The sequence below is a fragment of the Gigantopelta aegis genome, chromosome 3 (genome assembly GCF_016097555.1).
Source record: "Gigantopelta aegis isolate Gae_Host chromosome 3, Gae_host_genome, whole genome shotgun sequence".
Lineage (NCBI taxonomy): Eukaryota > Metazoa > Mollusca > Gastropoda > Neomphalida > Peltospiridae > Gigantopelta > Gigantopelta aegis.
The window spans coordinates 82,994,077-83,007,741 of record NC_054701.1 but is presented as its reverse complement, the minus strand read 5'-3'; the positions used below and the strand labels follow the sequence as shown (position 1 = coordinate 83,007,741).

At 37.4% G+C, this 13,665-nt stretch overlaps 1 protein-coding gene across 1 annotated transcript in view; it reads left to right on the top strand.

The window, feature by feature from the left end:
* Positions 1–12,829, top strand: part of LOC121368884 (sugar phosphate exchanger 3-like) — a 34,494-nt gene extending 21,665 nt beyond the window's left edge. The window contains exons 9-12 of the mRNA XM_041493641.1: positions 1,967–2,071; positions 3,540–3,634; positions 8,363–8,428; positions 12,001–12,829. Of these exons, the coding sequence (XP_041349575.1) occupies positions 1,967–2,071; positions 3,540–3,634; positions 8,363–8,428; positions 12,001–12,156 (422 nt within the window). The 3' untranslated portion in view covers positions 12,157–12,829. The remainder of the gene's footprint in view (positions 1–1,966; positions 2,072–3,539; positions 3,635–8,362; positions 8,429–12,000) is intronic.
* The last annotated feature ends 836 nt before the right edge of the window (positions 12,830–13,665 follow it).

The following is a 13,665-nucleotide window of genomic DNA, read 5'->3' as shown; positions in this document are numbered from 1 at the left end:
TTGGAAATAACAAAGACATACAATTTTTGTGTTTAATTTACATATCAATCGGCTTGGAAATAAATAACTTGTAGTAAATTACATGCGATCCATGTGGCATGGATTATAGTACTCAAGTCCTATTACAATTTTTCGTGCTGCTGTGACATTAAACATCTATTCTATTCTATTCAATTCTTATTACAATGGCAAATTTAGAGCGTCTAATTTAGTAATGATTTTGACATTTAATCTTGTGTTTTCCCCTGATTATGAAAGTTATTTAAGGCTGAAGTAGGAATTGTAAATGATCTATATCTGAAAATTAAAAAAATTATTAAACACTTAGAATATGACAGAAAATGGATATGTAATTAATTTAGGCACAGATGCATATAAAATAATTTCTATATTTTTGGTGAATATGAATATGTTGGTATAAAAGGTTTTGGATTTAATATAAATTAAAATATTAACAAAAGGTGTATCAGTTTTTAATTAATTCAAATGCTTGTACATACAGACTCCCCCAGTGCTATGCTGTCACAAATACAGGTACGGGTCAGATCTAGGTAGCGTGGAAGGGAGGTGTACCATGTGGTGATTGTTTGGAAGAAGCACATTTTTGTTTCTGTAGTTGTAAAAGATGAAAATTTCAGATTGTGTAGATGATTTCTATTACACATAAAATATTTAGGTTTTTGTTTTTCCGACCACAGTTATGGTGATTAATGCAACACTGTATATGCATTCTACCTTTCACGATATTCTACAACAAAAAAAAATGTGATCATTGAACCATTCATTGTATGCATGTTTCCTCTGATCTATAGGGGGTATACCTTTCAAATCATAAACAATAATAATGTCGCTAAAGCTGCTATATGGAGTGTTTCATTAACATAATAAACATCTACAAATCCTCAATCTTAACGGTTCTATGTTAAAGTGGCAATAATGGCAATTCCATTTCAAAATATTGATATAGTGGTGCGATATTCTACAAAAAAAACAAAAAAAAAAGTGATCATTGTATGCATGTTTCCTCTAATCTATAGGGGGTATACCTTTCAAATCATAAACAATAATAAACATCAACAAATCCTCAATCTTAAAGGTGCTATGTCAAAGTGGCAATGATGGCGATTCCACCCCAAAATATTGATTAATTTTTGCTTTGAAAGATGAAGTTTATACCTTCAGCTATATGCCTATAAAAAATTGCAACCAAATAATTGCATTTACTAGACTAGTAGAAAAAAAGGGGTATCTTGAGTGTGTCATACACATTAGTGACATCACTGTTTTATGTGTACACATACACATTAACTAATGACATCACTGTTTTATGTGTACACATTCAACATATTATGTTTTTCCATAATTCTTTGCAGACAACTGACAAAGAAACAAAGATAGTGACCATGCTATATTTAACCACAAATATTTCTGGGGAAACCTTTCTTGTTGTCCAGTACAAGAGTTTTAAAAATTATTATTCTTGAGTTAATTATGGAAAGATTATGCATGGGGTCGATTAATTAGTAGTTACGTATTACAAATAAATGTGAAAATAACAACATATTGTAGTTTCAACTTTGTCATTGGACCTTTAAAATAAATCAGAACAATAGGAGTTTAACAAAAGCATCTTTGACTATCCTAGTTCTATGCAAAATCTTGTCTTCCTAATTATAGCAGGACCCCATACATACTTCAAAGGCACAGTTGTAGCTAGTGACAAATAAAATTACAGGAATTCACTAGCAAAATTAAACATTTAATGACAAACAGTCCTGTCACACATCTCATGAATCATTGACAGGTGTGGCCTTATTTTATGCACCATTCAAAGTTAGGTGCAGTTTGAACTCTTTGACATGGTGAGATGCTATTTGGTATACAACTGTCTGCCATTTTAAAACATATACTGGAAATTGGAATTATGTCAGTCTAAAATATTATTTTTTAAAATCCTGTTTTTCAGATTCTCCAGCTACACTGCTTGACAACTCTGTCATCCTGGCTGTCACAGGGTTTTTCATTGGTGGAGTATCCAACATCATCAGTGCTGCCATTGCAGCAGATCTAGGTATGTCAGTACTAAGACACTTTCAAATTACCTTGTTTATAGTTACACCGAGTCTCTCAATTCTCTTATTGTTGTAGGTTTTTGTATATCTGTATAGTAAAACAGTTTTACCTAATCATTTTGTCTGAGTAACCTAGTCAACATTTCTGTTGCAGAATATTTTAGTATATCATTTCGTGGCAGATTTCAGAATGTCATATAATATGGCAGATTTTGTATGTCATATCACGGCAGATTTCAGAATGTCATATAATATGACAGATTTTGATATGTCATACTATTGCAGATTTTGGAATATCATATAAAGTGGCATATATTGATATTCATATCATGGCATATTTTGGAATGTCATATAAAATGGCAGATTTTGGAATGTCATATAAAATGGCAGATTTTGATATTAATAACCTGGCATATTTTGGAATATTACTGTATATAAAGTGGCAGATTTTGATATGTCACCCTGTGGCATATTTTGGAATGTCTCCAGAGTAACACATTTGTTTAATTTACTGGTTCTCTAGATTTTAATACGTCAATACAATGTCTGTGTGATATAGACATTACATATTTTTAGATGCAGAGTTACTAGCTTAACTAAATATATTGTACGGTGGAAGGGTGTACAAAACTGTCCAATTCAAAGATGGAAATGACTTTCTTTTTTTTAAAGAATTAAAAACTTTGTAGAGTCATGGGAAAAATAGGGCAGTTGGTGAGCTATTCATCAAGGAACAAAAGCTAAACTTTATTTTTATAAATGACACCACCAGAACATTTTGATTATCATCATCGGCTATCAGATGTCAAATATCTGGTAATTCTGGCATATAGAGGAATACATTTTTATACACCCGTCTTAGATGGGTCATATTATGGGATGGCATTGTTTGTCTGTCCGTCCCTCCATTTCTTTTCTGGAGCATATCTTTCATTAAGGATCATCAAACCTTTCATGCAAGTACAACTTAGGATTGTAGTGTGTCATGTACCATAACGAGGTCACTGTGACCTACATTTCACACGTTTCTGCACATTAAAGAAAATGCTTGTCTGGGCAATATCTTCTTTATCAATTGATTTAGGTTCCTGAAACCGTATATGCAAGTACAACTTGACGTGGTGTGCATAGTGTACCTAGGGCATATCATGTACCTCACTGTTCAATTAGCAGCAAAGGATCTTTTAAGTGTACTTTTCCACAGATAGGACAGTACATACAACAAACTTTAATATAGCAGTCGTGGGGTACTGGTTGGAGGGGAGGAAACAATCACATAATGAGTCTACTGAAGGGGTTCCATCTTTCAACCTCAGGCAAGTGCTTTACAAACTGAGCTAGATGCCTTCCCTCAAGAAAGGACAGGAATAGATTTGAGGCAGTACTAAAAACTGGAATTCCAAAACCATATTGGCTGACTTTGCATTACATAATTGCTGGATAGTCTCCTGATTTTTTTTTTTTTAGGTCGACAGGGTCCTATGCAGGGAAATTCTGGAGCTCTGGCAACTGTTACTGGGATTATTGATGGAACAGGAAGCGTAGGAGCAGCTATTGGCCAGGTAACTTTTGTACTATATTTTTAGTATATTAAATAGATATTATTTTCAAAATATGTGGGTGGTTGAGGTGCTTGCATTGTAGGATCGAACCACCTCAGTGGATCCATTCAGCTGATTGGGTTTTTTATCATTCCAACCAATGTACCCAAACTGGACAAAGGCTGTGGTGTGTGCTTTCCTGTCTGTGGGAAAGTGCATATAAAAGATCCCTTGCTGCATCAGAAATAATGTTGATGGTTTCCTCTGATGACTATACGAGTCAGAATTACCAAATGTTTGACATCCAATAGCCGATGATTAATTAATCAATGTGCTCCAACTTTAACTTTTTTCAAAATATAAAGTAGTAGTTATGGAACCAATGACATATCTTATTTTCAGTATCATAGTTACAAATGCCATATTTCGCTATTTTACTATTAACAGCTCAAATTACACAAACACGGTATAGTTGTTTCTTTTTCAAAAGTGAAAACATTCTGCCTTTAAATTTACACTTTTGCATATAGCTATCAAAAACCATAAATGGTAGGACAACAAAACTTCAGTCCCCCCACTCAACAGTCACACGTGAACATCAATGATCATGGTCAAAGGTCAAGGCTATGAACCACTGTATCTTCTAAACAAATACATTTCTGAAAAGTTGGTTTATTTCTTTATGTCCTTATATACTGAACAAAAAAAGAAACTTCTGATTTGTACATATAATATTTGTTGTGTTAAAGAATTCATTGTGTAATGAAATTATATAGGTAGTATTAGCCTTGAGCTGTATTATCAGGATTCATGAATTTTATCGATTATTTTTGCACTGTTAATCGTCGACAACATGAAATTCAATTTGCACGTGCATCCATGGTTCGACATGTCCCATGTAGTATTCAGTCCATTTGTTTTACTTGTCTTACTGACATTGTTGTCAAGTGAACGAAAACGCTTCAAAATTTGTAAACATATTAAAGTTTTTTACATTGTAGCATTTTTAGTATGCCAAGAATACCCAATAATTTACGCGAACGGGCGATTGGCATGCTTGATGCTGGCATGTCGATAGAAGACGTTGCAAGGCATGTTGGGAGTTCTAGTCGAGCGATACTAAATCTTCGAGTAAGATTTCGAACGACAGGAAGCACCAATGACTTGCCACATCGTGGGCGTCTGCGTGTTACAACGTGTGGTCAAGATCGCTATATCATGAACATGCATTTGCGCAATTGATTCCAAACTGCCACTGCTACTGCTGCTAACACACCTGGGCTTCATAATAACCGAATCAGTGGGCAAACTTATTGTAATCGTCTGCGGGAGAACGGTTTACATGCACGACGTCCTTACGTCGGATGCGTTTTAACGCAACGTCATCGTCTAAATCGTCTTAATTGGGCACGTGTACACACTCGTTGGATACGGCAACGCTGGAATACCGTTCTTTTTTCGGATGAATCCAGATTTTCTTTACAACGTGGTGATGGCAGGGTGCGCGTCTACCGTAGGAGAAATGAACGCTATGCTGACTGTTGTGTTCTTGAACGAGATCGTTTCGGGGGTGGTGGTTGTGTCATGGTCTGGGCAGCCATTGCCCATGGTTATCGTTCACCACTAGTCGTCATTGATGGCAATTTAAATGCTCAACGTTACCGCGATGACATTCTCACTCATCACGTCATTTCTCTGTTCCATAACAATGCCAACATCTCGATTTTTCAGCATGATAATGCCACCTCTCATATAGCTAGAGACATTGTAAATTTTCTTAGGACAAATAACATTGATTTCATTGATGACTGGCCCACTAAAAGTCCTGATCTCAACCCCATCGAGCATGTCTGGGATAGTCTGGACAGACGATTGAGGCGTCGTCCCAACCCACCCGCTAACGTCAACGAACTTCGTCAAGCGCTCATTCAGGAATGGAACAATATTCCACAGGCAGAAATCAACACTTTAGTCAATTCTATGCGCCTGCGATGCACTGCAGTGGTCAATTCAAGAGGTGGTCATACCTGTTATTAAGTGGGTGTTGTTTTCTTTAACCCCTACCATACTTGGTCAAAATTTCTCCCAGTTTCTGTTAACCTATGGCCATGATTTTTGCACCAAACGATGCATCATGGAACACTCTTTAAACGCATATATAACAATTATTCCCCCGGTTTGTTTTCATCAAGTTATGTTCAAGCAAAGTTAGCGGAAGTTTCTTATTTTGTTCAGTATATATACCAGTATGCATACTTTTGTACCTGATACTGGCTTTTATTCTAATTTTTAATAGTACCTATCTGTGATATTTGTATTTTTTGCATAGTTCTTTACACTGTTTTTATTTAACTGTTGAATTTTTATCTTGATGTGGTTCATCATTTAATGTTTTGCATTTACCATAGTTTTTACGCCCAACAGTAGATGTATTTTTCATTCTGGGTTGTTGTTAAACATTCATTCATTCAAAGAAACTTGAAAAGATATTTTCTTTTCAATATTACCTGTCCTCAAACAAGTGCATTTCCCCCCCCCCCCCCCCCCCCCCACGCAAGTTGACTGGTCCGAACATCCCAACAGGGAATGGGATGGCCTAAATCTTCTACCGCATGCTCCCTTGTAGTTCCGGTCATGTGACTATAGCTTCCTCCTTTTTCTCTTCGCTGACTGGTCTGAATGTACTTTTTTGGCTCTGTTGTTTTGGAGTCAACTTTGGGTTTTTTGTGTGATAACTATTCGTATGTTTGATGGATTCGTTTCTGTCATTGTTGTTATCTTTCTTGTTGTATTATTTTGGCGTAAACACTTTTTTTCAAGTGTGTTTTTCTACCAAGATTGTTTTTACCGGTGAACATTGTGTGGTCGCCATTTGCAAGATGGCGGCCCTGTTACCGGCTTTGTGTTTTTTATGGTTGTCTTTTATTCTCTTTGAACAGAGACAATTATTTACCATGTCGGATACTAGTAATTTCCAAGTTCAACACTCTTGTAACCGTTGTCATTGTTGTTATGTTTCTCGTTGTATTATTTTGGCATAAACACTTGTTTCAGTGTGCTTTCTACCAAAATTGTTGTTTGCCGGTTAATGTTGCGTGGTCGCCATTTGCAAAGAATGCGGCCCTGTTACCGATTATGTGTTAATGGTTTGTTTTATTATTTCTCTTTGTAGAAATTCTCTCATGTCTGATGTCAGTGTTTGTCAACAACGTTCCTGTTCTCGGTGCAGGGAATTTTTGTCGCATGATGACCCACATGAGCTCTGCCCGTCTTGTCGAGTTCCTTGTTTGGAGGAGGCGAGATGTGATACTTGTATCAAGCTGACCGATTCGGAGTTCGGTAGTTATTTGACAATGCTGTCAACCAGGTCGAAGAATTCGGAATCTACACCAGCGGGGTCTACGGCACTGTCCATTGCCGACTCTGTTGCAGATGCCTTGACGCTGATGTTCCCAGCCATGTTGAAAGAAACATTGGCAGCTATGGGAGTGGTGACCAGGGCGGATCCACAACCTTCTTTGACAGTGGTTCCTACTCCTACCCCGGGTGCTATAGCTCCACGGAAGTCTCCAGCGGCCTTTGTCACGGGTGCCAGCGGGAATGTACGGGCCAAGAAGGGTACTTCGTCGTCGAAGCGTCCATCGTTTTTCAGATCGCCAGTCTGACCCATCCTTGACGGTGCGGGCGCACGGGTCCACGGATCACCGTGCTAGACGTAGAAGTTATTCACCATGGACTCCAGCGGCTTCATCGGTTCCACCACGGAGGCCATCGGCTGATGCGGGGATCACGGTATCCAGACGGGACCGTCCACGATCCACCTCTTCGGGATCCACACGTGACCGCTACGGTCCAGTTTTCCAGTATCCAGACGGGACCATCCACGGTCCGGGTCTCCATCGGGCCATGGCCAGAGCGACCGGGTTGCCTGTTTACGAGTGCTACGTGACTTTTTTGATGATGTATCGGTTCCTGCGGTGCTGGAAGATCTGGATGTGGCGGACCACCTGTCCCTGAAAAAAGGGACTGTCTGGCTGTCATATATGAGATGCTGCCATTGCTGGCTCATCCATCGGTTCCAGCCAAGAAGGGTCCGATTCCAATGATCGCCACAGAGGTTCCACCGGCAGATGTCGTCATTCGATCGTTGGCTGCTACAGGCCCCAGTCAGTTTACACGGCTACCAGTAACTGGCCCGTGCAGATCGCTTTTTCCAGCAAGCAGACGGAGCCCTGTAACAAACTGGAAGTTTGCATCATCGGCTCACCATTCGATCGATCCTGTGATCGATCGAAGTGGTACAGCGTCCAGGGTTCCACCGGATCCTGCCGGTCCGTGTCTCCATTCACTAAAAAAAAAAAAAACACTTAAAGTTTTCTCCAATTTGGACAACAAAATGTCATGGAATCATTTCGATTTCATCCGGAACTTATATTACAGTTTCTACATGATACTGACTTTTATTCTAAATTTTAAGTTATCTATCTGTGATATTTGTATTTTTACACAGTTCTTTACTCTGTGTTTTTATTTAACTGTTGAATTTTTATATTGATGTTGACCATCACTAAGTTTTGCCTTTACAATAGTTTAACACACAATAGCAAATGTATTTTTCATGCTGGGGTGTCGTTAAACATTCATTCATTCATTGTTAAAATTATTGACTATCACAGTATGCTTAATAAATGTTCAAAAGATAACATCATGAAAATATTGTTTTATTTTGTTATGTTTGCTTTATTTCAGATTCTGGTGCCATTTATACAGCAACGTTTAGGATGGCAGGCAGTTTTTATACTTTTTATGATAGCTGTAAGTCACTACGTTTGGGGTGGATTTTGATTTTCCTTCCCTGGGTGTGTCAGTATTTCATATTCAAAATGTTGCAATAATTTGTTTTTAATAGGGAAAACTCATAACATAATAATAAATTTTAATTCAGCACAGTGATAACTTTTTAGTTGTTTTGAAATTTTGTTGTGCATATCGTGGCAGTCATAAAATGCCATCATTTAATATCTACATTATGATCTTTTCTCTATGATTTAACATTTAACAGCCCCTTGCCAAATAGTGATTCATGTCTGGTATTTTTAAAAACGTTTTGTTTGAAAATGCCTATAAAACATCCTTGCTGCTAATCAGTAAAATTGAATAGTCTGTGATGGCAGCAAGTATTTTTTCTCACTATCAAATCCCCTCAGTGGACTCATTCCTTGATGGGGGGTTTTCCCATCCCAACCAGTGCTCCACCACTGGTATATCAAACAGTAGTTTGTTTTCTTTAACGACACTATTATTTATTAATCATTGGCTATTAGATGTCAAATATTTGGTAATTGTGACATATAGTTTTAGAGAGGAAACCAGCTTAATTTTTCCATTAGTAGCAAGGGATCTTTTTTATATGCACCATCCCACAGACAGGATAGCACATACCAAGGCCGTTGATATACCAGTCATGGTGCACTGGCTGGAATGAGAAATAGCCCAATGGGCCCACCAATGGGGATCAATCATAGACCGACCATCAATCGAGCACTTTGCCACTAGGCTACGTCCCGCTCCAGTATATCAAAGGCTATGGTATGTTTAGTCTCGTCTGTGTGAAAAGTGCATATTAAATATTCCATGCTGCTATTGGAATAATGTAATGGGTTCTTCTAAGACTATATGTCACAATTACCAATTTTTTTATATTAAGATAATGAGAATGATAGGCAGAGGGTGATAGATGAGAAAGATGAATGAATGTTAGTCAATGATTACTAAATCAATGTGGTCTAGTAGTGGTGTTAAATAAAACCAGTTTTAACTTTTCTCACTCAAGACCAGGTACCACAAGTATTACATGTTATACACCTAATACTAGTAGTAATAGCTATGTTGTAAAATATGCTGGGGTGTCATTATTCAAACAAATATTATATAGTTTCCTTTTTACAGTAATCAAACACATTTCTATGAGATCAGTTCCTCTTTCTGATAATGATAACGTGTACTAATAAAACTGATGTAAGCAGCATATCAACACATCAATAAAAAGAGTGGCATCTCACACTTAATATACCTGCAAGAAAATGGAGGGGGGGAGGGGTGTCACACACCATTTAAGAGATTATATAAATACTTTTATTAGCAACCCGTAATGTTTTGCTGAAAATCACTGTTCCATTTACTGTATAACAAATAGAAGTGTTTTTATTTATGGGAAATGGATAATAGTCAGAAGCACAGGTGATTTACTCCATAAATATTCATAGGTGTACCTCACACTTTGACCCACAACTTTCTTCTTTAGTATAATGTACCGGTAACCTACACACTGCCCGTCAGAAGCACAGGTGTTTTACTCCATAAATATTCATAGGTGTACCTCACACTTTGACCCACAACTTTCTTCTTTAGCATAATGTACCGGTAACCCACATACTGCCGTTAGAAACATAGGTGATTTACTCCATAAATATTCATAGGTGTACCTCACACTTTGACCCACAACTTTATTCTTTAGTATAATGTACCGGTAACCCACATACTGCCCGTCAGAAGCACAGGTGTTTTACTCCATAAATATTCATAGGTGTACCTCACACTTTGACCCACAACTTTCTTCTTTAGTATAATGTACCCGGTAACCCACATACTGCCCGTCAGAAGCACAGGTGTTTTACTCCATAAATATTCATAGGTGTACCTCACACTTTGACCCACAACTTTCTTCTTTAGTATAATGTACCGGTAACCCACATACTGCCGTTAGAAACACAGGTGATTTACTCCATAAATATTCATAGGTGTACCTCACACTTTGACCCACAACTTTCTTCTTTAGTATAATGTACCGGTAACCCACATACTGCCCGTCAGAAGCACAGGTGTTTTACTCCATAAATATTCATAGGTGTACCTCACACTTTGACCCACAACTTTCTTCTTTAGTATAATGTACCGGTAACCTACACACTGCCCGTCAGAAGCACAGGTGTTTTACTCCATAAATATTCATAGGTGTACCTCACACTTTGACACACAACTTTCTTCTTTAGTATAATGTACCGGTAACCCACATACTGCCCGTCAGAAGCACAGGTGTTTTACTCCATAAATATTCATAGGTGTTCCTCACACATTGACACACAACTTTCTTCTTTAGTATAATGTACCGGTAACCCACATACTGCCCGTCAGAAGCACAGGTGTTTTACTCCATAAATATTCATAGGTGTACCTCACACTTTGACACACAACTTTCTTCTTTAGTATAATGTACCGGTAACCTACACACTGCCCGTCAGAAGCACAGGTGTTTTACTCCATAAATATTCATAGGTGTACCTCACACTTGGACCCACAACTTTCTTCTTTAGTATAATGTACCGGTAACCTACACACTGCCCGTCAGAAGCACAGGTGTTTTACTCCATAAATATTCATAGGTGTACCTCACACTTTGACCCACAACTTTCTTCTTTAGTATAATGTACCGGTAACCTACACACTGCCCGTCAGAAGCACAGGTGTTTTACTCCATAAATATTCATAGGTGTACCTCACACTTTGACCCACAACTTTCTTCTTTAGTATAATGTACCGGTAACCTACACACTGCCCATCAGAAGCACAGGTGTTTTACTCCATAAATATTCATAGGTGTACCTCACACTTTGACCCACAACTTTCTTCTTTAGTATAATGTACCGGTAACCCACATACTGCCCGTCAGAAGCACAGGTGTTTTACTCCATAAATATTCATAGGTGTTCCTCACACATTGACTCACAACTTTCTTCTTTAGTATAATGTACCGGTAACCCACATACTGCCCGTCAGAAGCACAGGTGTTTTACTCCATAAATATTTATAGGTGTACCTCACACTTTGACCCACAACTTTCTTCTTTAGTATAATGTACCGGTAACCTACACACTGCCCGTCAGAAGCACAGGTGTTTTACTCCATAAATATTCATAGGTGTACCTCACACTTGGACCCACAACTTTCTTCTTTAGTATAATGTACCGGTAACCTACACACTGCCCGTCAGAAGCACAGGTGTTTTACTCCATAAATATTCATAGGTGTACCTCACACTTTGACACACAACTTTCTTCTTTAGTATAATGTACCGGTAACCCACATACTGCCCGTCAGAAGCACAGGTGTTTTACTCCATAAATATTCATAGGTGTTCCTCACACATTGACACACAACTTTCTTCTTTAGTATAATGTACCGGTAACCCACATACTGCCCGTCAGAAGCACAGGTGTTTTACTCCATAAATATTTATAGGTGTACCTCACACTTTGACACACAACTTTCTTCTTTAGTATAATGTAACCTACATGCTGTTTACTATTCTGTGGTTGTTTTTATTTCAGATATGTTTGACCGCAGTGTGTATTTTCCCCATGTTTGTTCGAGAGGTGAAGTCGCTGTGTGCCAGCGTATCGTTTTCCTGGCATAGAGGTTTACACAGGAGGACTGTGGTTTACATTGAACCACCGGAACCCAATACTCACTCCGATTCAGAATAAGCTGAAATTGGTTTCCTTTTCAACTGCAAGACTGATAACTGGAAATGTTCCTGAAAGTTGTATCCTTTGAATTACTTTTAAGGGGAATTACTGAAAGTTGTGGGCCTTGAATTGCTTGTTTTTTGTACAAATTGGTGCCAAATTGCTTAGTGCTGTAAACTGACCAGTTCAAAAAGTTAACTTGAACTAACAGGATTTTTTTCTAGTCATAATAACTTTCCTTTCTTATTTTTCTTTCTGTTTTAATTGTAATAATTATTTAGAAAAATAGAAATACCTTTAGCCCAATGTGCTTCTAAAATTGTGGGTTGAGATACAAAATTCTTTTCTTTTTTTCTTTTTTTTTATTTAAAGACAAATTTTATTTGGTTGTGACTATGGAACGCAATGTGTGTGGCTATGCTAAATGATAATTAGAATAATCATATAATTTAATGCTGATTTGTTTTGTGGAAGTCGGCCTTTCCATAAACACTTGTGTGATATTTTTGCACATTCTATTATTAAAGCATTTTTGCTATAATTTGCACTTTGTTCTCAAAATGTAAACAGAAAAGAAAATGGGACTTAGCATACATAGAGAACAACAAAAGAAATGCAAATGTTAATTTATAGTCCTTCCCACAGGGAACACCTTTTTTCATACTATGGAATTTACTTATTTATTTCTGAGCTGATTATTTTCTAAATTGCACGCAAAAATAGTAATTTTTTGGTTATTTCCAAATCACTTTTACTTTTCTTCTCACGTTAAACCAAACTAAAGTTATTTACACAAAAAAACATTATTGTAGGAGAATGGGACGAACTATACTTTTCTTTACTTAAACTAAAAATGATTCAGTTTAACTCCCATTAGTTTTGTGTCTATTAAAATGATTTGTCTTGTGAACATTTTAGTCCCGTTTTAACAGCTATTTACGAAATTAATTGTATCATCAAAAATATATATTGAAATATTTGCATTTCTTTCTTTTTTCGTTCAGAGTATTTTAGACTAATTGAAAATAACTGTCAGATGCTAATTAAATAGCTGATGAATATATTCCTGTAGGAACAAGGGCAGGACAGATCCCATTAGTGAAGTATTCGTAGACTAATTAAAAAATAACTAAGTCAGATGCCAATTAAATAGCTGCTGAATACTATATTGTATAAACTGGGATGGGACAGAGCCCAGTGGTGACATATTAGCCTGATGAGCAATGATCTAGAATCAATCCCCACCAGTTAGCTTATTTGGCTATTTCTTCTTCCAGCCAGTGCGCCACAACTGGTATAACAAAGACAGTATGTAGTAGCGTTGGTATAAAGTGCTCCTACTGGCAGAAGCTGTTGAGAATTTCCAGCTCAGTTAGTAGAGTGGTGAACTCTTGTACTGAGAGTCCATGGTTCAAATCCCCTCAGTGGAGGTTGATTTTTTTCTGTTACATTTTGGAGCACAAGAATACAATTATAACCCATTAAGGACCCGTAACAGTTCAACTGCCAGCTCTGGGATGTAGCTTC